Source organism: Siphateles boraxobius, unplaced genomic scaffold, assembly GCF_051911475.1.
Source record: "Siphateles boraxobius isolate OS27281-9 unplaced genomic scaffold, OSU_SipBor_1 25, whole genome shotgun sequence".
Taxonomy (NCBI): Eukaryota; Metazoa; Chordata; class Actinopteri; order Cypriniformes; family Leuciscidae; genus Siphateles; species Siphateles boraxobius.
The window spans coordinates 24,567,859-24,594,373 of NW_027508866.1; the positions used below are offsets into that span (position 1 = coordinate 24,567,859).

The window sequence follows — 26,515 nt, forward strand, 5'->3', positions numbered from 1 at the left end:
ATATTGTGAAAGTTCTGATCCAATCTGACTTCTGACCTATTATGCCGCCTAAATCATAATCATACACTGTTCGTTTGTTGGCCAAAGGAGGACTGGCCCCCCGACTGAGCCTGGGTTCTCCCAAGGTTTTTTTCTCCATTCTGTCACCTGATGGGAGTTTTGGTTCCTTGCCACTGTCGCCTTTTTTTTTCGCCTTCATTCGCCATTGACTTTTGGCTTGCTTAGTTGGGGACATTTAACATTTAATTTTGAATTTAACAATACTATTACAACTTTACTTTCCTGTTATCTCTGTAAAGCTGCTTTGAAACAATTTGTATTGTAAAAGCGCTATATAAATAAAGGTGACTTGACTTGACTTGACACATTGTTTCAAAGTAGCTTTACAGAAAATCATGATGTCAATGTTTATAACATCTCAATATCTTCATGCCCTAAATTCATATTTAGCAGATTAGAGCTGAGCGATGATATAGTTTACATTTTGCAATGATGCAAGCGATAAAACAATTGATATATATATATATATATATATACACAGGTCCTTCTCAAAAAATTAGCATATTGTGATAAAGTTCATTATTTTTCATAATGTAATGATAAAAATTAAACTTTCATATATTTTAGATTCATTGCACACCAACTGAAATATTTCAGGTCTTTTATTGTTTTATTGTTTTAATACTGATGATTTTGGCATACAGCTCATGAAAACCCAAAATTCCTATCTCAAAAAATTAGCATATTTCATCCGACCAATAAAAGAAGTGTTTTTAATACAAAAAAAAGTCAACCTTCAAATAATTATGTTCAGTTATGCACTCAATACTTGGTCGGGAATTCTTTTGCAGAAGTGACTGCTTCAATGCGGCGTGGCATGGAGGCAATCGGCCTGTGGCACTGCTGAGGTGTTATGGAGGCCCAGGATGCTACGATAGCGGCCTTAAGCTCATCCAGAGTGTTGGGTCTTGCGTCTCTCAACTTTCTCTTCACAATATCCCACAGATTCTCTATGGCAGGCCAATTGAGCACAGTAATACCATGGTCAGTAAACCATTTACCAGTGGTTTTGGCACTGTGAGCAGGTGCCAGGTCGTGCTGAAAAATGAAATCTTCATCTCCATAAAGCTTTTCAGCAGATGGAAGCATGAAGTGCTCCAAAATCTCCTGATAGCTAGCTGCATTGACCCTGCCCTTGATAAAACACAGTGGACCAACACCAGCACCTGACATGGCACCCCAGACCATCACTGACTGTGGGTACTTGACACTGGACTTCAGGCATTTTGGCATTTCCTTCTCCCCAGTCTTCCTCCAGACTCTGGCACCTTGATTTCCGAATGACATGCAAAATGTGCTTTCATCCGAAAAAAGTACTTTGGATCACTGAGCAACAGTCCAGTGCTGCTTCTCTATAATGCAGGTCAGGCGCTTCTGCCACTGTTTCTGGTTCAAAAGTGGCTTGACCTGGGGAATGCGGCACCTGTAGCCCATTTCCTGCACACGCCTGTGCACGGTGACTCTGGATGTTTCTACTCCAGACTCAGTCCACTGCTTCCGAAGGTCCCCCAAGGTCTAGAATCGGTCTTTCTCCACAATCTTCCTCAGGGTCCGGTCACCTCTTCTCGTTGTGCAGCGTTTTTTGCCACACTTTTTCCTTCCCACAGACTTCCCACTGAGGTGCCTTGATACAGCACTCTGGGAACAGCCTATTTGTTCAGAAATTTCTTTCTGTGTCTTACCCTCTTAATGGAGGGTGTCAATGATGGCCTTCTGGACAGCAGTCAGGTCGGCAGTCTTACCCATGATTGCGGTTTTGAGTAATGAAACAGGCTGGGAGTTTTTAAAAGCCTCAGGAATATTTTGCAGGTGTTTAGAGTTAATTAGTTGATTCAGATGATTAGGTTAATAGCTGGTTTAGAGAACCTTTTCATGATATGCTAATTTTTTGAGATAGGAATTTTGGGTTTTCATGAGCTTTATGCCAAAATCATCAGTATTAAAACAATAAAAGACCTGAAAAATGGAAAATAATGAACTTTATAACAATATGCTAATTTTTTTGAGAAGGACCTATATATATATATATATATATATATATATATATATATATATATATATATATTAGGGCTGGGAAAAGATTAATCGCGATTAATCGCATCCAAAATAAAAGTTTGTGTTTACATAATATATGTGTGTGCACAGTGTATAATTATTTTGTATATATATATATATATATATATATAAATACACACACTTGCATGTACATATTTAAGAAATATTTGCATGTTTATACTGTATATATTTATTTATAATTTATATTATATATAAATATAAATATTTTATATATAAATAACAATTTTTTCTTATGTGTATACATGCATGTGCGTGTATTTATATATACAAAATAATTATACACAGTGCACACACATATATTATGTAAACACAAACTTTTATTTTGGATGCGATAAATCGCGATTAATCTTTTCCCAGCCCTAATATTTATATATATAGTCCTGTACATGGATTCTGTATGTATGCCAATAAGGTAGGCCATACTTACAGCTGGGTGATACTATAGTTAAAATAAATTATAGTTGAGATTTGCTATGTATCACTTTGCAGGAGTGTACTGTTATGTATGCAGATAAAGTTTAATATGGTTATAAAGTTTTATATATATCACAATTTATATACAGAGCTGTTAGATAGATTTGCTATATATTATTGTTTTTATGGGAGTATACAGTATGTAGGTAACGCACTGTCAGTTGAGAAAGAGATATCCTTTTGACAAGCATTCAATATTTCTTGATCCAGCAAAGCAACTGCCATTGAGATGAATGTGAACGTGTATAGCTCTCTCCATGCGTTTTAAACCCAATTGCTCAGCACTCCATGAGTAACCCGAGGCATCATGATCAAAGATCCAAATGGTGATGATAGTTCATTGCTCAACCCTTGCAGAGCTTAAAAAATAGATCTTTGACCACTAGGCTACAACTCCACCACATGGTTTAGGATCCAATACTAGCACATAATTCTGCTGTAGAACAAAGCTGGATGTCCTAAATACTTTTCCACAGTATCAGCAACACACAGCTCTGGATATCTGGCATCCAATGTTCTCATGTTCAGGCAAATGGCACAGCGGTTCATCTCACAAACCCAACAGTGCTGTCTGGGAGATATGCACAACTCGTCTCGCGGAGGCAGAAGAACGCTTTGATGTGCCGACACACAGTTCCCAGTGATTAAACTGGATTTGACAGAAATTTAAATTAAATATCCAGCCAGTTTCAGAAAAGAAAGGACATCTTAAAGCCGTATTAGAGAGTAAGGAACAGCACAATATAGAATATTATAGCAAGTGAAAAAATGCAGTTAAATATTAAGGTTTTGGATGTAAAAGAAACTTACCTCTACAAATATGAAGCATGGTATGATGGAGTAACTACGGTGTGTATTATCTGAAGCCATTTTGCATCAATTCAGTCTAAGTTCCACAATTGGCAATCTAAAGGAGAAGGAAGTAAAAAATGTCAAAATGATTAGAGCATTTAATAAAAATCATGAATTTACTACCATTCTGTGAAATGCAGAGACAAGAAAAACAGGAGAAAGAATGTGGAGAAACAGGAAATAGTAATCACCCATTTTACTTGTAAAGTAGTGCATTTCATGTCACATTTTTTCTTTAAAATACAAATTCATACATTACTGTTCAAATGTCTGGTGCATCAATAACTTTATATATTTACATAGCAAAGAACACATTAAACTGATCAAAGAGACAGCAAAGACATTTAGAATGTTACAAAAGTGTTCAAATAATCCATTTGTTTTAAACTTCATTGAAAAATCCTGAAATAAAACTCAGTTTACACAAAAATGTGCATCATATCAGCATAGTAGAATGATTTCTGAAGGATCATGTGACACTGAAGACTGGAGTAATGATGCTGAAAATTCAGGTTTGATCACGGGAATAAATTACAACATATGCATTACATAATATATTCAAATAGAAAACAATTATTTTAAATTGTAAGAAAATTCCTGAGAAAGCCTGTGGCTTGGCAATGCTAATTCTCCTCTGGGTTTTATGGCTACAGACCTTCACAGCTCTACTGCATTGACTACTTACATTTTGGTATTCTGACCAAAACTGTGCGAGTGAGAGGTTGTAAACTGCTAATAGTCCACTGCAATTGAGTTCAGGTAAATCATAAATGTCTTAAAATTAATTATGGAATACCCAAACAGTATATGCCACAACCAAAGGAGTTCATAACAAACGCCGAAATTGAAGGGCATCATGTCAGTGGAAAGGAAACAGAACAAAGACAGAATGACAGAGACAATACTTTAACTGTGCAACATTCTCATTAGAGCAACACAAGGTTAAACACAAACACACTTTTTCTGATTTTCTTTTCATACATCATTCATACATTCACACACAAAAAAAAACATTTTTACACAGGAGATTCATTATGCAAATTTGCTGTCTCATAGTGCAGCAATTAAAGTAGAGGGTAAAACATATTAAGTTTATTCTCAGAAAAGTAAAAACACTGGCATTGTGACACTATCTAAAAACGTTGCTCTGGTTGAACGTTTGAACCAGCCTGATGCAACAACACTGGCTGAACACATGGCGTAGGTTTGGGGTGGAAATATTTGGACCCGTTTACACCCGGTCCCCTCATGCATTTCCTCTGATGGGATATCTATCCGGTCGTGAAAAGACCAAGTGTAAATGCCCTCCGAAATGCTTTCAAGACAGATTTAAATCCGATCACTCAAACCACTTCAGGAGGTGGTCTGTGAATTGTATTCCTCCCAAAATGTTAAAAAATAAATGTGTGAGAGAGAGCAAGTTTTAGGCTTTTTGACGTCACAGCCGGATATGAAACCGCTATTGAAACACGCATCACCGCAGATGAGTATCTCTTCAGCAAGCCAAAGCACAAACTGGCGCAAATAAAAACTGCAAGTAAATTGCGGACACTCAACACACAATCATCTTCATTAAAGTAATTCAACTAAATGATCTTGCCAGTGCTGATGCCACTCTCTCTTCTATTGCGGTCTTTGATCTTGAAATTAGCTGATGATAGATAAATGAAGCTCATATCTGTTGCTTTGGTTGACGTGAATTCAGTTAAATTTGCATATAGCATTGGAACTTAAGATCGGATTTATATCCGTTTTGCAAATGGATCCATTTTAACAAATCAGATAGTTATCTTAACAGTAAAAAAAGCATTCAGTGACACGTGTAAATGGGCCCTATGACTAACCGATTGAAGACTAGGAGACTGTTTGGGGAACTTGTTTAAAATCATTTATTGTTTTTGTAATTCCATTTGGTGACGCTAGTGGCAAAGAAATCAACAGTCCACCAACCTGAGGTAAACTTCCATCCTATTTGAAATGACAGGAGGTAGTTGGTGGGTCAAGCTCTTGAGACAATGACCAACGGGTTTCAGAACTGATCCAAACTTTTTCCATAGCAAATTTAAAGCCACAATACAGAACTGCCAATTGTTTTCCATGGAGACTCTGTAATTAAGTGTCTATCTATGCTTTCTAGAGCAAATACACATCACACACACACACACATTCACAGTGAACTACTGCATCATAATTCTGTGCCTTACAAATGTTTGTGCTGCTCTTGTATTTTCATGAGTTTCAGGTGAGGTTGTTCAGTCTGCCGCCTCTCTTCTGAATAAACAATGCCCTAAAAGGTATTTAGACACCACCGGCGATTACCAAAAAACTGCCCCCGTCACAGCCCTAGATATAGGTCACAATAGGGAAGAAAAAACTATCGCAACTTCCTTTTCATGATGACTTTAAGCCACATTTCAAAATGTCTAATTGTCATTGCTTTAGATATCAAAATAAGTGCCATCTTTTAGGTGGAAAATAACGCTAATGGTTTTCTCTTCACTTCAAAAATAACAAAAAAATCAATTTTCACCATTACAGAGAATTAACAGAAATTTAAATAGTATGAGCTATTTTTCTTTCACTTAAATAAAATTGAGAACCGGTAGGTGTAATCTGGTGAATCTAAAGCCCAAAGTTTAACAAAGTTACATAAAAAAGGTAGATTGGTAAAGAAGGAATAACCCTTTGGTTAACTCCTAGTTGGTCAAACTAGTTCTTAAGACACAGTCTTAACATAGTGGCTAAGTTCCTACAACTAGGGGTCAATGGTCTGGTCATAACTGCAACTCTAAAAGGTACACTGAAAACAATCGGTGTAGGACAGGCTTTCTCAAATCTTGCCCTGGAGGGTCAATGCCCTGCAGAGTTCAGCTCCAACCCTTTGAGGAACCCTGGTGTGGGATTTACTAATTTTTTCACTCAGTAACTGCTACTTAATTTCACTAATAATTACTAAGAAATGACAAATAACATATTGGATTAAATCTGAAATTCTCTTACAGCACATCCCAGTCACTGTGATCGGACACCCCCGTTTACCCATCTATCCATGAAAGGCTTTTCCAAGTCCTGAATTTTCTCCACCCCATAATGGTCACTCAAAGAAACAACCAACCAACCAATATTCCTGGAAATAAATATGCTCTATTCATGGAGCAGTTACATATTTCTCCATCTGCTGTTCTTGGAAAAACCGAAGCCCTGATCACTCCTTTAGCCTGTGCTGAATTGCTGCATCAATTCAATACTAAACATCCTTTCATTCAGGCCCAGACAATGATTCATGATACTAATCCATGAAACTGACATTGCTGTAGGTCCAACACTTCCGTCAACATGAGGGTCTTGCCAACACTTGCCATTTGGTATTGTTTGCTTCAAATCTAGCAGATCTGGAAGAGTGCATTTCCCTTCCTTACTGCTAGCGTCGCTTGTCAAACATTTGACAATGTCAAGGTGAACATCTCAATGGACATTGTCAAATTGTTCACAGCTTTCAGGACACCTGACAACTCTTTCCTGAAGAGGCAAAACTGGGAACAAGAGTGGAAAATTTTATTTTGGTAATACAAACAATCGCTTCTTCTGAAACAACCCACATTTCCACATAAATAAACAAATAAAACTCATCTACTAACACAATATTTTGTTACATATAGTTATACATTCAATTTAACTTTTAAATGAAAATGTTCTCCCTTCTGATTTACGTGGCGAAATAACAGTATTGTTTTGCTTTAAGAAATTCCAATGTTACAGTTGTGTAGCTGCAGTGATAGAGTTACATGTACTTCTCAAAGAAAATACTAATTACTAGGGATGCACAGTATATCGGCCTCCATATATATATATCATATATATCAGCCAATATAATTTTTTTTTTTTTTTTTTTTTTTAGCGTTATCGGCCCAATAAGAAAATTTGGCCAATATATTGAAGCCGATAAATTATGGATTATTTTCCTTCAGCTGAGACACTTCAATTGTGCACTTTTCACCATGATGGATTTGATTTGCTTGAAATATGACTGGAATCACTTAAAAAACGAAAATACAGTTAAGTGTAACATGTGCTGTCAAATAGGCTGCATAAAATTATAATGAGAACATTATAATTGTGAGTTTGGGACATGGCTTTTAATAGTGAGACTTTTGTTTTTGTAATTTGTCACGCAACACATACAAACATGGGAAGAGAACTCAAGTGCAAAAACAAGGAGGATTTAATAACAATAAACCGTACAAACACAAATCAAAAACCCACGAGGGGGAAAACATAATAAATGAACATGAAACCAACACTGACTCTGAACATAAGAACATCAACAAGGAACTGGGAAGACGTATGACAACGAACCGACAAAGACTGCATACAAGAGGAGACTTAAAAAGGGAACAAATAAAGAGCGGACAGGTGGAACAACTCAAACACTAATCAGGTAACGAGGGGGAGGGATCAACAATCACAACAGCACATGGCACAACATAACAAACACCCATGTGCAACACAAGACAGGACAGGCATGTGACATAATTAGGCTCACAAAAATGATATCAAATTTGAAACTAAAATTTCATATCGGTGCATCCCTACTAGGGATGGGTACTGAAACCCGGTATTAAACATGACCCGTGGCTGAATTTTGAAAGGCCGCAGTATCAATAAACTCGGACGTTATCGGTTCTGCTGGCGGTACTGGAGAAATTAAGAAAATACATGTACTATTTATTATTGCTATAAAGAGGTTATCTTGAACATGTTTATCCTGCCAGCCATTTCTGTATATAACAATATTAAACCATTTGTCTGCAATTTTTCTATTCGCAGTCCAGAAGAGAGAGAGAGCGATCTCTCACGCGGAGCCACGGGCGCGCACAACAGGACAGCCCTGCTTAATAAGTGACAATGAGGACAGAACTAAAAAAAAAAACTAAAAAAAATCAAACGTGGTTACACTTTAGATCTGGGATATTAGTCTAATTCTATTTTAGATTGCGGCTTCCAAAGATTATAAAAAGAAGATATTTGAGATAAAACTATGTTGCTATCTTTTTTGCCATCTTTCTCTTTCTCTCTCTCTTTCCTTTCTCTCATGTTTACTTGTTTTAGATAATTCACGTTTATTTTGTAATTTTCTTTTCTTTTTCATATGATGTGTATATGTGTGATGCTCTGTCTCTGTTTTTAGGGTGACCGTTTAATATTCTGTATTTAATATTCGGTCCACAGATGAAAAATAGCCTTTTGGGCTAATTCTGGCACGTTTACATTTGTTTATTAATGTGGATTGCCCCTGTAAATAAAATAAATCAGATACAACTATTAAAAACTAGACGCATTCTGTCTAGTGCAACTTTCTTCCCTTCATTTCTTCTTAAACCCCAAACATACCGTCAGAATCAGAACGATCGGTCTTTGTTGTAAAATGCAGACTTTACTGTTGCTAAATTGCAGACACGTTTGATCATAAAAAAAGCTATTAAAAGCACAAAAATCTGCGTAAGATACGCTGTTCACAAGGCGGTGCGCGCTCCGAAACGGACTTGAGACAAGAAAAGTATTAACTTTGGGTTTCGTGTGCGCGTCTAAACTATCAAATAAAGCTCTGAGATTCACTAAAACAGAGTTTATGTCTTAAATAGTTGGGAGAAAATGATGGTGCATCAGTCGCCTATTAGATCTGCACTCGGTCTTAAAGGGGCAGCAGTCTAATAAACCTGCTGAAGATTGAGCCATTAATGCGAATTAATCAACAAAAGGCTGAGAAAATCACTCACAGCTCTTGAATGAATAACTTTAGCTTTAATATGCATTAATATAACTATGAAAAACTATGCAGTGTTATTTTACATTTGATTACTAAATTAGATTTATTTTTAGATAGAAACACTTACCTGAAAAGTAATGTTAGTAGACCTTCCTGTAATTAAAGAACTGTGTATATAATTTGTATCTTTGTTTAATTGTATTCTTTTTTTGACCATGTGTCTGTACTTGTTTTTGCTTATCGTGTCCCATCTTATGTATATAAAACAAAGAAGTCTACACACTGCTCCATAACAAATAGATATTTTATTCATTTTGTTAAAGCATTGCTTTTTCTTTTCCTATAGATATTTTACATTTCAAAATATAAAGCAATGTAAAAATTCGTCCAAAAAAAACGATAAGAATACCGTTAGAGTAAGAGTAGTAATACCGTTAAAACCTTAACGATACCCATCCCTAATCCCTACTAATTACCAATATACCTTTTCTGCATATAATCCTACACAACAGCAGGTAGGCTATAAAAATGAGAAATGGGTAAACAAAACAAAAAAGACATTAATATGTTGGAAACAAAAATAACCTCTCTTTTACGAACATAACAGTTGAACTCGATAATCGAAAACCCAACACAATCTCAAGTCAATGTGTAAGTATTTTACAATTTAGTGAATTTGTTACAAATTGTCTTGCAGATATTTTACCTACAACTCAAAAAAATTCTAATACAAAGTCAGATCATATGATTCGCATTTCAGAGCGTATTCTTCATTCTACAGCAAGACTCACTGACAGCAAGAAAGTCCTACAAATCATATATTCAAACAATATGTCGCCCGAGCAAGTAAGTACTGTAGGATTTTTGACTGGTGCTACATGAATACATTTCACAATATCTGGATTGTGAGAGCTTTTCAAAGAGGCCGTCTGAAATGTAAGGTAGGAGCAGAGCAGTATCCCAAGGATTTCTATGAATCAGGACAGCAACTGCTCTGCAAGTCCTGTCAAAACACAGTTGACTGGACTTGAAAGAAGATCCATGATGGCCACTTAAAATCAAAAAACACCTTCAGGAGAAGCTAAGGCCTAATAGTACATCTTCACAAAGTACAAGAACATTGTCAGAAGCAAAACTTGAAGTCTTGCATTGCCAACAAGTTAGATGTTGTCTCTTGTTATATCTCTGATTGATGGAAAACACAGCTGCATTCATCAAACAGTTCCTTAAAGGGTTAGTTCACCCAAAAATGAAAATTAGCCCATGATTTACTCACCCTAAAGTCAGCCTAGGTGTACATGACATTCTTCTTTCAGATGAATACAATCGGAGTTATATTAAAAAAATGTTCTGGCTCTTCATTGAAAATGTTCTGGCTCTTCAAGAGCCAGAACATTTTTTTAATATAACTCCGATTGTATTCATCTGAAAGAAGAATGTCATGTACACCTAGGCTGACTTTAGGGTGAGTAAATCATGGGCTAATTTTCATTTTTGGGTGAACTATCCATTTAAGGAACTCAAGCTTTATAATGGCAGTGAATGGGTGTCTGTCTTTAGAAGTCCATCAAAGCGCATCTATTCATAATAAAAGTGCTCCACGGCTCCGGGGGGTTAACAAAGGCCTTCTGAAGTGAAGTGATACGTTTGTGTAATGTAAAAATATCCATATTTAAAAATTGATCAACTAAAATAACTAGCTTCCGGTAGACGCCTACACAAGTCGACTTACGCCAAAAGAATAACACTTGACGATGTATGATGTAGGAGTAGCGTAAGCTTTGACGCCTCTCGCGGTTCAAACAAACAGGGCTGGGCAACCGCGTTCGTCATTACGTTGTGCGTCATGTCAAAGGTTACTCTTTCGCCGTAAATACGGCCTTCTGCCGGAAGCTAGTTATTTTAGTCGATAAAGTTTTAAATATGGATATTTATCTTACACTAATGCACTGCTTCACTTCAGAAGGTCTTTTTTTTACCCCCGGAGCCGAGTGGTGCACTTTTATCATGGATATCTATTTTGGGATTTTTGGGAGTAAAAAAAGCCTGATAACGATATACTGACCGATAGTATTTATGTGTATATTATAATACAATAGCAATATTATTTATGTGTATATTATAGTACAGAACCAGTCAAACGTTTGTACACTTTCCCATTCGTGTAAAAAAACTTTTGACTGCTACTGTATATAGAATACAGCATACATAAACATACATATACACACATATGTATATATATATATATATATATATATATATATATATATATTCTAACACATTCTTTGCAATGATCACTCAAATGTTTTTATCAAACACTTGTGTGACAAAGATATGTAATGGAGGCAGGGTGAATGATAGAATGAGAATGATACATTTGAGCTGTAACAAAACTAGTTTGCATTGCATGTTCTATTCTAAATTATATTTTAAATACTGTTGCATGATATTCACTAATGACTGTCTTTTTATTTAGTCACGTTATATGAAAAATAACATATCAATAAATATATCAAAAGTGTCACTGGCAAAACCTTGTTATCTTCTATTACCAGTGAAGAAAGAAAGTACTCAGATCTTTTACTAAAGTAAAAGTAATAATACCTTAATGGAAACATGTTTAATTACATAAGTACAGTACTTTTACTTAAAGGTGCAGTGTGTGACTTTTAGCGACATCTAGCGGTTCGGTTGCGAGTTTACAGTAAGGGCTCAGCCCACCGCTCACCCCTCCCTTTCGAAGAAGCTATGGTGGCTAAAACGTGACAAACATCGTCGTCTGAGACGGCAGAGAATAGCCAGAGTAAACCAAGTTTCTATACCACAGTCCATTATAAACCACATCATGGATAAAGTTTACAAAGCCATTTCCAGGTGAGGATCAAGGGTCTTAATATATAATATAATAATAGTAATTAGTTGATTGTCTCACGAACGTAACCAGCACATTTCTCCCCACATAGCAAACTCATAATACAGTGAAGGAGAAGAACCACATGAAACTATGCAACTATACATTTTTTCTAACAGGGTAGTAAAAGTTTAGCTGGCTAATATGAGCTGTTACTGTGGCTGAGCTGGTTAAAGCGTTAAGTCTTGTTTATACTGGACGCGTCCGCAAGAGCCCAAAGGTGCGCGCGGCAAAAATAACGTGATTGAAACAGCGCGCGCGCCTCCGCATCCCCTAGACACCATTTACTACACACAATAGGCTTTTTTTCTCTGATTTTCGAAACTCGATCGACTTAAAATGCTTCCAAGACCGACGGGTTGGTGATTCCTGTAACTGTTTTACGGTCAATGACAAGTCCTAAGTCCTAATCAGCTGTCTCACGAACGTAACCAGCACATTTATCCCCACATAGCAAAGCCATAACACAGCGAGGGAGAAGAATTAAGTTACATGAAACAATCCAACTACATATTTTACACCACTGACAAGGGAAAAGTCACTATTCACGGTGTTTATGGCTAGCTTCTAGCTTTCTGCGGCTTCACTTTCAAGGTAGTGACGAAACGCGCGCTGTAGCGCTGTGTGTTCGCGTTCGGCTACGGTAGAAACATGACGTCACAATATATGTCGACCTTCATAGAAGGGGATTCCCGCGCCTATGTAGATATAAATGCCTCATTCTAAGGTAATAAAAACATTACGGTTTATTAAGTAAGTTCTTTATACACCACTGAACACATAGTTATGGATGTCATATTGCATTTCTGTTAATAGATACTCAAAATATTTACACATTGCACCTTTACATAATATTTTAAATAAGTAGTCAGCAAAATGTACTAAACGTGAAACTACTCATTATGCAAAATGGCCCAATATAAAGAGTTATAATCAGGGCTTGACTGGCCATCGGGCATACCGGGCTAGGCTGATACATATCATACTTTAAAAAAATTTTTTTTTTTTTCTCTGAATGGCCCCTAAAACCCGTACATCAGTGGCCGATTCGTTTAGTTTTGCTTAATTGGCGGCGCTGGGATCTTTGTGCCAGTGTAATGCATTGGGCAAAAAAAGTCAGAGTAGGTTGTTTTTTTTCCACACAGACCGGCCCACGAAACACGTAGATCAGTGTTATCATTGGTTATTTTCTTGATTGACACTGGGCTGGTCCAATCACAGCTTTACATACCTCCTCCTCTGGGCTCTGAGCGAGCGTGCAGTGTCAATGTGTATCTGTCAAAATATTCAGAGAGAGCGTGAAAAAGGGAACAGGCCCTTCAAGTGGCTGATGAGGATAGTGAGGAGAATAAGGAGAGAAATTAGTGAGTGCAGAGAACTGTGGTAAGCAGAACTAGGCTACTTTCAGAACACTTAGGCTATGAGTGTACAGGAACCCATCACCCAGTTACGCATTATTTCCACATCTGCATATTTGAAGATTAAGCATTTTACTAGAATTGTAATGAGACGCCTTTGTAAACCATGTTTTCCGCCAAAATAAAAGCTCAATGCAGTTTCCATCAAAATGAAAGATCATGTGTTTATCTCTTTCAAGCATAGAAATTAGTACAAAACTAATTATGAAAGTTGCTTTTATTTTTTAGTGCATTTGCTTTACAATATATGGCTTTAACTGTCATGGGATTAATATTATAACTATTATTATGTAGTAGTGTAATATAGACAGACACTAGCCTATAAAACAACTAAAAGAGTTTTGAGTTTTTCTTTGTTCAATTTGCACAATGAATATGGGTTGGGGCTCTTAATTTTGAACTCTCAAAGTGCACTAGATTGATGAATTTAACATTAAAAAGCACAACATTTTCTTACGGGGGAGCATGCCCCGAAACCATCCAAGAGGGACAGAGGTCCACTCACCACAGATTTACCAAAAATCCTGTGTCAAACACTGGTATTGCTATGCCAATGCACCTTATAGCTTGTTTTAGGATTCATCACTGTGGAGTATAGTTATTATAGTTATAGTATAGTTATAGTTATTTCATCTGTTAACTCTTACTCATTCCTACTCACTCATTACATGGCATTAGTGGTAATATTCAAGGGCGTGCAAAGATCGGTTGTGTTTATGATCATATCACATCTCTGATTATAATGGGTTCAACTCTCTTTTGTCGCATCGCGCCACTAGCGTCCGGTGTCTTGCTCAGGCAGCAGCAGACAAGCAGTCAAGCAGTGTCTTAAAGGTAAGTTGCTAACTAGTTAGCAGTGCGGTGGTGGCATGAGTCTGTTGAATGTTGACTAAAAGCTACGTTGTCACCAGGTGTGACACTATAAAGTAAATAAACAATGCCCCTGTCTTTTACTCTCATAACAAGCTTATCATACTCATTTGCTACATTAGCTAGCTAGCCATGTTTCATACATTGTCAGTGGAGTGGAAGCTAATGTGTGCATCGTACACCTTGTCTGAAGAGACCTCTTTACTGAAGTGAAAGGGTTGGCTGGTGTCACTACAGTGGGTCGCCAGTAGCAAACAATGGAGCGTGCACTGCTGGACAAACTACGTAGTTACACAATTTACAAGCATTTTATCCGCGTTACATGTTCTGTAAAAAAAAGTTTTACAGAAAAAAGTTCATATTGGCGGCATATCTGCGTCATATATGCCGATACCGATATATCTGCGACAGGCTCATATAAAATGCCATAAAATCGGCAGACCGATCAATCGGTCGGGCTCTAAACAAAATAATACATTATTTATTGGCCAAATTTTCTTACTGGGCCGATAATGATAACCTTAAAAAGGAACGTATATCGTCCGAAACCGATATGGAGGGTGAAATATCGTGCATCCTTATTTTTTATTAATTAACTGCTTTCTTCATACTTTTAAAAATGTAAAAATAAAATAAAACTGAAACCATAGAATTAGTTTAAAAAAAAAAGTGGCATCTTTAAAAACATAGTGTTCGAAAACAGTAGGCAAAAACTTCTGCTGAGATTGTGAAGTGTGCATTCGATGGACACTTTACGAGGCCACAAGAGGGGATTTGATGCAACTGGCAGTGAAAAGATGCAACTGATGCTGGTAGGTCACATGATAAGAGGAACATGGTGGATGTAGTACATATTGTTAGTCTTTTGTCTCAAGTCTTGAACCACTTTTGTCAATAGCTTTCTATATGCTGCTGCTGTTTAGTTCTTAAATAACTAATTTCATACATTGTATAGATATTAGGCATGTGCCGGTATCAAATTTTCATGCTGCGATTAATTGATTGAGCTTTTATCACGGTATACGGTATTATCACGATATTTTAATTGCACAAGAGAAACAGACGGATTGGGGGTATCTAAAAAAAACTTGCAACACAATGTGTAATTGTGATTGTCAAAACATTAATTTTATTTTTTAGTGACAACATGTTATAGTGTTTACATGGTTACTGAGGCTACTGTTTGTATTATTGCTTAACACAATTTTCATGATTTCAATTAAATTCTTGGATTTAATTTCAATCTTGATTCAATATTGACTCATTTGGATAAATATTAGGTAGGCTACAGTAGATAGCCTGCATTTAAATGTTTCTCAAGAAAAAATATATCTCACATAATGCTGTAAACATACAGAGAGAAATTAAATATAATGCATACAATATAAATATAATAATAATATAAATATAAAAATGTAATATGCCGTAATTTTCATTATAATAACAATTATATAATGACAAGTAAACATATATTAAAATAATATAGTGCACATATTTAGCAAAATACTCCTCTCTATAGCTATTTTCTTATAGTCAACTAACATTAAATGGCTTTCCTGAGGTAAATGTAACGTTCTGTGACATAATTGTTCTCCTGCAGTGTTATTGACCTCTTTCCGTGGTTGAAAAACACTGATTGATCGAAAGTACGTACCTTTCGGTGGGTTGTACTGTATCTTTAATAAAAAGTAACAGATGATCGGTTTACTTGATCTGAGGCGCGCGATCTGTCACGTCATTTACAAGCACCAAAACAGTATTTATTGTCTGAATTTCGTTATAAAACCTGAGAGCTGATATTTTTTTCATATCAAAAGTAACCTGCTCTGTCTAGTCTGTCGGTGTCAGTGTCCTCTTTGCTCCGCGATTTTTCTCTGGGTGAGAAAATGGATGTGTGGCGCGAGACCGTGTGAAAGTGTCAATTGCGTGAGTCTCAAGCTGAATGCGTGAGAGTTGGCAGCCATGCGGGGGATAAATAGTCGGCAGCGTTCCTCCTTCCGCCTTGCTTCTTCTCCATGTGAGGATTGTTTACATTAGACTAGAGTGCGCACTGCATGCACACAGTGCTTATACATGGGATGTGGGGATTGTTTACATCAAAGTGCACATGTGTTTTGCGCAGCATATACGCATTGTTTTTTAAGCGGTTGATGGAAAATAAGCTGATGCGCGTTCTAAAAATCTAAATTCGGATCTATTATTTTTCACGGTATTTCGAAGTCCCCGCGATAACAATATCGTGCATATTCATTACCGCGATTTATCGCATTACCGAATACCGGCACATGTCTAATAGATATTTATTCATTAGACCCAAAGTGTCTAAAGGCAATTTTTTTTCAACTTAAGTGTAACTCAGATTTTCATCTGTGGTCATTTGGTCCTCTTCACTTCCACACCTTACTTTTGTAATGTGTGTGAAGGATTTGCACTTGCCTGTGCCAAACTTGTTGCAATGATGCTATTGTAGGGTATTGTGGGTGGATGTTAGAGCATTGCTAGGTTGTTGTTTACCGGCCTAAGTCGAAAGAATCCACCCACAAGTGTCTATCGCTTGGGGTCCTTCCTTCAGACCAAGTATGTGGGTTTCTCTTCTTTATCATCCATAATTCCAACTGCTTAGTATTAGAATTAGCATCAGAACCCCTTTCTTCAACAAGCCACACAATTTGAGCCATCACTCATGTTTAACGCGGCGTTTCGAGGCATAGGCAAATGAGGCAGTTGCTAATGGCATCGGGAGCTGGAGGGGGTACCTATAAGTTCCTCAATACTCACGATAACATTAAAGTGGACCTATTATGCAAAATTCCCTTTTGCATGGTGTTTGAACATAAATGTGTGTCTGTAGTGTGCACAACCACCCTATAATGATAAAAATCCACCCACTCCTCTTTTTGTATCCACACAAATCATAAGCAGTGTCTCAGAACAAGCAGTTTGCAGATTATAGTTTTAGTGATGTCGCATATGCTTAGGCCACGCCCACAACTGCTGATAGACTCCGCCCTATTAGCATAGACCCACCCTCAGTGAACTGAACACATTCTATGTGTATCTCCTCACCAGAGCATTTAACAGCAGCATTCACCTTAGAAATGTATTCTTAAAGCTACTAAAGTTATTCAGTCAAGAGCAGGGAGTGATTTTCAGTTTTTCTTTTGTTGTTTGATTCATATTAACAGCATATATATAGCAGTAGAAACTGTATATTTCGCTGCTTTCACTTTAATACACAGATCTAAAATTTGAATATCGTGCAACAATTCATGTATTTCAGTAATTCAAATGAAAAGGTGAAACTAATATATTTAGTATATATTTATAGTAACTATGTACATATGCATGACTATACTTATCGAAATTACTACAAAAAAGTTTACTAAACTCATATCTGTATAATGAAAAAGGCATTCATGTTATATTTTTATGTTAAATTAATTGATTGTCTTAAGTAATGTTAAGTAATATTAATAAACTATTTAATATATACTGAGACTTGAGCTAATTTAAGTGTTTAAATAAAGCATGTTTTATTGAAAAAATATTAGGCTACTGTTGCATTATTGAAAGTGAATAAACACTTTATATATTTTATGTTTATTTGGGAATAAATATAGATGTATGCAAACTGTAAAATGAGAATATTAAGTGGGAATAAAAAAGATTATGTGGGTACTTAAAGGGAAAAAAACTATTTTATGAAGTTTAAGGTCCTAAAAGGTCTTAAATATGTTATAAGTGGAATAACAATCTTTATTATTTTAAGAGGTCTTAAACAGGAATTGGAATACAGACTAATTTGATTAATTAAACTTTAAAAGGATACCAAGAAATTCCATATGATCTGCTATTAATGTAATATGACAATGTTTACTTTATGGTGTTTATATTGTAATATGTAGCAGATGATTGCAAGAGTGCACTGCATATTATTTTTATCTTCTTTTTTTTTTAAAGAGAAGCCAGCAATATTAAAGCATAGACATTTCAAGTTTATTTCGGGTTTGTTTATAATTGAAAGCCATGCATTATGCATAAAAGAAAATCTCCTGGTTATTATTGGCATTTTGGTGGCTCAATAAACTATATCTGGCATTAATTCAAAGTAAAGCTTCTGTTTGGGCTGAGACTAAGAACATTATTTAAAACCTTATTCAATATAAAGATTTTACTAGTATCGGCAAGATAACCTGTGTGTGTGTGTGTGTGTGTGTGTGTGTGTGTGTGTGTGTGTGTGTGTGTGTGTGTGTGTGTGTGTGTGTGTGTGTGTGTGTGTGTGTGTGTGTGTGTGTGTGTGTGTAAATATTTTAAATATTTATACATCCCCCCCCCCCCCCCCCAAATATACCCGAAAACTCCTAATTATCCTTAAAATAGTCTTGATCGCCTTTGATTATGTGCACAAACTTGTTTTATTTTATCCTGTAGGAAAAACAAAATGAGATGTCACATGCATAGATACCATATAAGACAAACTATGCAAAGATGCAAGACATCTGCATGAATGTGTAGGAAATCCCCCAGAACTATGTTGATGTCAGATAAAGCCCTCTGGCTGTGTCCATCCCAGCCAACACAGCATCTGTCCAGCTCATGTATACTGTATCTGAGCCTGTGATCCAAGCACTGTCCTGAGGGACAAGCTGTGACATTTCTCCAGCACAACGTCTCTCTGACTGCCATCAGTGTAATGTGATACCAGTCAGAAGCCACTAATGGACTGGGGGTTCATGAAGCCCAGCTCAGATAAATGATGAAGCACCAACTGCTGCACACAGACTGCAAAACAAAGAAAGCTGCCTCCTATCCACGGCTGAACTGGAGCGCTCTTCATAGGCACAAATTCTTTAGAAAAACTGTAAATGATTTTAAAAAAAATGCTATTGATTTCAACAAAGATACAAATGTTAGCATGTTGCTAAGCTAACGGCTCGATACTCTAAGCTTAAAGTCGGCATGAAATGTAAATTCCTCCATTTTCTAAATGCATCTTAGGCCGCATTTACATTATATGGCTCAAGTGACCCAATTCTGATTTTTCCTCCCATATGGCACAGATGGGATATGACCCACGAACGTGTAAGCAGGAAAAAAAGCACATGGATTCCGGTATTCTCAGAATGGTTTAAGGCCTCATTCATATGAGGAAATAAATCTGAGATATGAGTCAGATACTAATTTTCATCTTCCATGTAAGCAGACAGATCAGATATCCCTGTCAATGTGAGTCGTATAATATGTCATTGGAAAAAGCGATAGAGGCGAATGACGTCAGCTCTTTAGTGTTGTCAAAAGTACCTACTTTGGTACCAATTTAAAAAAAAAAGTGACAATACCAGCATTTCCTTCTAGCATTTTGAGCGCTGTTGAACGAATTCATAAAGACCTCTGATTGGCCTTCGTCTTCACGTGCTCGAGATATGTCTCTGAGGCATAAAAAAAAAAGTTTGGTTCCGGTTGGTTGTCAGTTCAGGTCATGGGTCTGTAGGGATGTTTTTTTTTTCTCCAGTGGCAGCAAGGGATAGGAAGGAAATTATTATTATTTATTTATTTATTTATTTAATTAACAGTAGCGATGGATAAGCTACTCTATTTTTTCATAACATAGCCTACCTGTACATGTACTCTACCACCTTGTGTGTCCCAGCATGTTACACCAACACACACACAAGCTGATTTTAAATGTGTGCGCGGAGGCAAACGGGTATCTTCATCCCCACCAATGTCAATGTCACTTTCCATTAAATCATTCTGCTCTCTTTTGTCACAATCCAGTTTGCATAGGTCTGTACACTTAAGACCATTAGCTAAACAGGTACACTTTGGAAGAGTGCATGAGCGTGTACATTTGCACGATATGAAGGCAAGCACTGCCACTGGAGCTGCTGGGCCAATCATCCAGTCCGGCTCCAGGTCGCCATTCGGTAACACTTTATTTTGATAGTCCACTTTAGACATTCTACTAAATATAAGTAACGTCTCGGTTACGTATGTAACCCTCGTTCCCTGAGTACAGGGAACGGAGACGTGTCGTCGGGGGAGTTCCCTGACGAATTGGGATCACGCTAGGGAGACCAATTGCCTTCGAGTGAATTAAAACGAGCCAATGAAAATTGGCATGCAAGATTTGCATTCCGCGACCCGCCTACCAGCGCGGGTATAAAAGGCGGAAGTAAACATTGCGCAATGCTTTTCGCTGAGGAGCCGAACAGTGTCCAGTCCTCCGCGAAGGTACAGCGACATGGCGAAGGGACGACACGTCTCCGTTCCCTGTACTCAGGGAACGAGGGTTACATACGTAACCGAGACGTTCCCTTTCGTCCTGGGAACTCCGACGTGTCGTCGGGGGAGTTCCCTGACGAATTGGGATCCCTAATAAAGCGCCATGGTGCTGGCCCCTTCCAGCGCCCGGCTAAGCTACCCTGCAGCAGTTTCTTGAAATAAGTTGCGGGAGCTAGCACGGGAACCACACTGCTGTTCCGCAAGACCCGCACAGTGGACATTGGATAACACTGGGAAAGCGTTCCCCAAGAGAGGGGGAAAGCTGCGGAAGGCCCAGCCTGACTGACCAGGAATACACATATGTACTAGCCCAATGGGGTAGTGAAACATATGGCAGTCCCTGAGGTGGTCCCAATCCAAGGGAAATGGGAGCGCACTCAACAGGGATGACGAACGAGTCCGTCAAGGGGAAGACACGGCTAAACTGCACGTGGCATGATGGTTCACAGTAGAGATCACTGGAGCACCCAGTCTACTAACAACTCCTCACTAGAGGTAGCAGACCTGGCGCCGGGCGGTCCGCCACGCCCAGCACCGGAGGGGTGAAGGAGGAACTCACGAGGCTCACCAACGTAGGGCGCCATACGGAGCAAGAAAGCACGTATCCGCTGTTCGAGGCGGAGTGGCGTAGCAAGCCGACACAACTTATTCCCTCGACCCACTGGCCGTAGCCAGAACTCGGGAGGAAACAGGTTCCACACGAAGGCTATAGAATCTAGCGAACGTGTTCGGTGTCGCCCAGCCCGCAGCTCTACAGATGTCTGTCAGCGAGGCGCCTTGAGCCAAAGCCCAGGAAGCGGCAGCACCTCTAGAGGAGTGAGCGCGCAACCTGGGAGGACAAGGCTCACCCAGAGACTCATATGCTCGGGTGATAGCATCCACTAACCAGTGGGCTAACCTCTGCTTGGAGACGGCCTTCCCCTTCTGCCGGCCTCCGTAACAGACAAAGAGCTGATCTGAGGTTCTGAAGCTTTGCGTTCTGTCAATATAAACCCGCAGGGTGCGGACAGGACAGAGAAAAGCTAGGGCTGGGTCTGCCTCCTCCTGGGGCAGCGCTTGCAGGTTCACTACCTGGTCCACGAAGGGAGTGGTAGGAACCTTGGGCACATATCCGAGCCGGGGTCTCAACACAACGTGAGAAAGGCCTGGCCCGAACTCTAGGCACGATTCGTCGACCGAAAAAGCCTGCAGATCCCCGACCCTCTTGAAAGAGGCCAATGCCAACAGGAGCGCTGTCTTAATGGACAGGATATTAAGCTCTACCGTCAGCAAAGGCTCAAAGGGAGGACTTTGAAGAGCTCTAAGTACCAGAGCAAGGTCCCAAGAGGGTACCGAGTGCAAAACACGAGGTGGATTTAACCTCCTGGCACCCTTAAGGAATCTGATGACCAGGTCGTGCTTCCCCAAGGACTTACCTTCCAGTGCATCGTGATGCGCGGCTATTGCGGCGACATACACTTTGAGGGTGGAGGGAGACAGCCTTCGCTCCAACCCATCTTGCAGGAAGGAAAGCACGACTCCGATCGGGCAAGTTCGGGGGTCCTCCTGACGGGAGAAACACCAATCGACGAACAGGTTCCACTTCAACGCATAGAGGCGCCTCGTAGAGAGGGCTCTAGCGGAAGTGATGGTGTCTACCACTGCCTGTGGCAGACCACCTAGAACCTCCGCGTCCCATCCAGGGACCAGACATGGAGTTTCCAGAGGTCTGGACGCGGGTGCCATAGAGTGCCCCGTCTCTGAGAAAGAAGGTCCTTCCTCAGAGGAATCGGCCAAGGAGGGGCTGTCGCGAGGAGCATGAATTCGGTGAACCAAGTCCTGGTGGGCCAATACGGCGCCACAAGAAGGACCTGCTGCTCGTCCTCCCTGACCTTGCACAGAGTCTGTGCAAGAAGGCTCACTGGGGGAAACGCATACTTGCGCAGGTCCCGGGGCCAGCTGTGAGCCAGGGCGTCCGTGCCGAGGGTCCCCTCGGACAGGGAATAAAACCACTGGCAATGGGTCGTGTCCGGAGAGGCAAACAGGTCTACCTGTGCGACTCCGAAGACACTCCAAATCAGCTGGACCGACTGGGGATGGAGTCGCCATTCTCCTGGCAGGGGAGGCAGCCCTGAGAGCTCGTCTGCCACACGGTTGAGCTCCCCTGGAATGTGAATGGCACGAAGCGACCTCAGATGCTTCTGACTCCATAGGAGGAGGTGGGAGGCGAGTCGCGACATACGACAGGAGCGTAGACCACCTTGATGGTTGATGTACGCAACGGTCGCAGTGCTGTCCGTACGGACCAGTACGTGCTTGTGTCTGAGAACCCCTTTGAGGCGACGCAAGGCTAAGCGTACTGCTTGCAACTCTAGGCAGTTGATATGCCAATGCAGTTGAGGCCCCGTCCACAGACCTGAAACTGCATGCCCGTTGTACGTGGCCCCCCATCCGGTGGCAGAGGCATCTGTGAAAACCACAGCATGCCTGGAAACCTGGACTAAGGGCACTCCGGCCCGTAGAAACGCAGGATCCGACCACGGGGAGAAGGTTTGGCGACAGTGCGGGGTCACTTTGACCCGGAACGTGCCGCTGTGCCACGCCCACCTCGGGACTCGATCGTGAAGCCAGCGCTGAAGCGGTCTCATATGTAACAGGCCGAGCGGCGTTACTGCGGCTGCGGCTGCCATATGCCCCAGGAGCCTCTGAAATTGTTTCAGTGGAACCGCTGTCCTGCCTCGAAAAGACCTGAGGCAGGTGAGCACTGACTGGACGCGTTCCTCCGTGAGGCGCGCAGTCCGGGCGACCGAGTCCAGCTCCATACCGAGATAAGAGATCCTCTGCACGGGGCAGAGTTTGCTCTTGTCCCAGTTGACCTGAAGACCCAACCGGCTGAGGTGCCGAAGCACCATGTCCCTGTGATCGCACAACACATCTCGCGAGTGAGCTAAAATGAGCCAGTCGTCGAGGTAGTTGAGGATGCGAACGCCTTGTTCTCTCATGGGAACAAAGGCCGCCTCCGCGACTTTCGTGAAGACGCGGGGTGACAGGGCCAGCCCGAAGGGTAGGACTTTGTACTGATACGCCCGACCCTCGAAAGCAAACCGAAGAAATGGTCTGTGTCGAAGGAGAATCGAGACGTGAAAGTACGCGTCCTTCAGGTCGATCGCTGCAAACCAATCCTGGGGACGGATGCATTCGAAAATGCGCTTCTGCGTGAGCATCTTGAACGGGAGTTTGTGCAGGGCCCGATTCAAGACCCGCAGGTCCAGGATTGGCCGTAACCCACCGCCTTTCTTGGGTACAATGAAGTAGGGGCTGTAAAACCCGGACCTCATCTCGGCAGGAGGGACCGGCTCGATCGCGTCCTTCGCCAGCAGGACATCGATCTCTTTCCGCAAGACAGGGGCGTCCACCGACCGCACATGGGTAAAGTGGACGCCCCTGAACTTGGGAGGCCGGCGTGCAAACTGAATTGCATAGCCGAACCGGATGGTGCGGATGAGCCATCGGGACGGACCCGGAAGCGCTTCTAGCCAGGCTTCCAGATACCGTCCCAGTGAACCCACCCGAACCACCGGCGTACCCGCGGAGGGGCAGCGAGGTGGAAGACAGGGACCCGGCTCTGGTGGCGTTGTAGCGACCGAGAGCGGGGGTCTGGGTGCGCCTGACACCAACCTGCTTCCACCGAGGGGCAGACGGCAGAGAAGGCTCGTGGGCGTTCTGCTGCGGACTGCCCGGTGGCGAGGGGAGGGGGAGAGACGAGGAACGAGGCCCTGACTCCTCGTATGCTGGTCTCTGCGCCTCCGGGCCCAGCTGCAGACCGGAGCGACGCAGCTGAGGCTGCGTCACTGCTATCTGCAAGCTGGGGAGAGGGGAACGGGAGTGGTGCAGCTCGGGGGCGGCACGCACTGCCATTCTGACCCTCTCGGACGGAGGAAACTGGTCTTATTATACTGCCAGTCTCGACCGTGAGGGGAAACGAGGGACGAGGCCCGGGGGCATCGAGTCCTGGTATCCCCTCACCCAGCGAGAGACGAGAGTGACAAGGCCGTAGCCCTCACTGCCATCTGAGCGCTGGGGCCCGTGAACGACTCAGAGGAAGTGGACTGCTCAAACTTTGGGTACCGCTGATTACTGGATAACCAGCGGCGGAACAGAAACTAAATTCTCCACCCGGCCCTCCCCCGGGGGAAGGAGTGGTGATGACACGCACTCCCAAAGAGCAGATCGTCACATACTCTGGGTCGCTCCTCTCAGGGTTGCTTCCCTTCCCTTGGGAAAAACAAACTCCGAGCGGGCTGGTTTTGAGGTGCTTCTGGACCACCAGTGTGGACATCGTCTAACCGAGGGCCAGCGCTGTGACTAATCACGGTCAGTCACTAAGCACAGCTCAACCCCGAGTTAGAACTACGCACGTGCAGTGGTAGTGAGAGAGGAAAAACTTCTGCAGATTTAGGCATGTTTGGCTTGCCATATTGGCACCAAAACGCTTCCATACTGCCAAAATTCTTCACACACATCCAGGCGCTTTAGAACAGCCCAGGAAAGTGTGGCTGTTAAGTCTGAATCTTCAGCACGAGAACACGACATTATAGTAGGAACTCAGCATCATTTTCAGAGTATAACAGCCCTCTCTCCGATGTAGCGATCGACATCTGTCCTCCCTGGGGCCCCGAATGAAATGCTTGGTCCCTCATGAGAAGGACCAGAATCCCATCCGAAAGCCTCGACGGCACACGGCACGCTGAGCGGCTCAAGCCTTTACGAGAAAGGGGAGACGAGCAGCACGCCGACGTGGTCATGCACTCCTGAGAGAACATGAACCACCCACGAACGAAGTCTCAACACACTGATTAGGCATGTGAAACAGTGATCGTGGCCGTCAACCAGGCATGCAAGATAGTGAACGTGGCCATCGCTTCGATGACACACGGCACGCTGGGCGCTCAAGCCTTCAGGCAAGGCGAACAACGTGCCGACGTGGTCATGCTCTCATAAGAAAGCATAAACCACCCACGAACACAGTCTCAGCATGTTTGCGATGCGCTAGAGGAGTGAGTGGTTCGTGCTCACTGAAACCCTCAGATCACCAATGTTATTCGCCAAAGTAGCCCTCCTCTGGTGCACCAGAAGAGAAACTAGATCGGGAAATAAGCAAAGGGACTCACCTCATAGAGGCACGCGAGTCTTGATCTTGACCACGCATCTTGAGCGCCGAATGACGCGCGCTGGGTTGCCGTGACAACCCGCGCTGTCAGCCGGCGCTCGACGGCACACGGCACGGTGAGCGGCTCAAGCCTTTACGAGAAAGGGGAGACGAACAACGTGCCGACGTGGTCATGCACCCCTGAGAGAACATGAACCACCCACGAACGTAGTCTCACACACGGATTAGGCATGTGAAACAATGAACGTGGCCGTCAAATAAGGACAGGGAACGATCGCATCCAGAAACACACGAGTGAAACGTCATCCTGAAAAGGACGCGATCTTCACTCGTGTTGCTCTTTCAGGAAGAAAGTACTCTCTCTATCGTGCTGAAGCACACAGGGACCCAACGCGGCAACACAGCGGGGAAACTGCAAGCCCGCTGTGCGCACTCAACCGTTTACCAGCTGTGAAAACAGCTTTTGAATTAACAGCATATAGACGCAGCCGGCAGACAGGAACCGCGCGGTCGCTGAAACGCCATCTCACCAACACAGAGAGATCCCCTCCCGAAACAGCAGACTCGTAGCAGTAAGAAAAATACAATCTTAAAGCTCACTCACTCAGAGAGGACACAATCGGTCGGCTCCGAAGCTAAAAGCATTGCGCAAT

At 41.4% G+C, this 26,515-nt stretch overlaps 1 protein-coding gene across 2 annotated transcripts in view; it reads right to left on the reverse strand.

Moving 5' to 3' along the window:
- plppr1 (phospholipid phosphatase related 1) overlaps positions 1 to 26,515 on the reverse strand; it is an 87,231-nt gene that overhangs the window by 50,033 nt on the left and 10,683 nt on the right. For both annotated transcript variants that reach the window (XM_077243272.1, XM_077243273.1), the window contains exon 2: positions 3,421 to 3,517. In XM_077243272.1, the coding sequence (XP_077099387.1) occupies positions 3,421 to 3,480 (60 nt within the window). In that variant the 5' untranslated portion in view covers positions 3,481 to 3,517. The remainder of the gene's footprint in view (positions 1 to 3,420; positions 3,518 to 26,515) is intronic.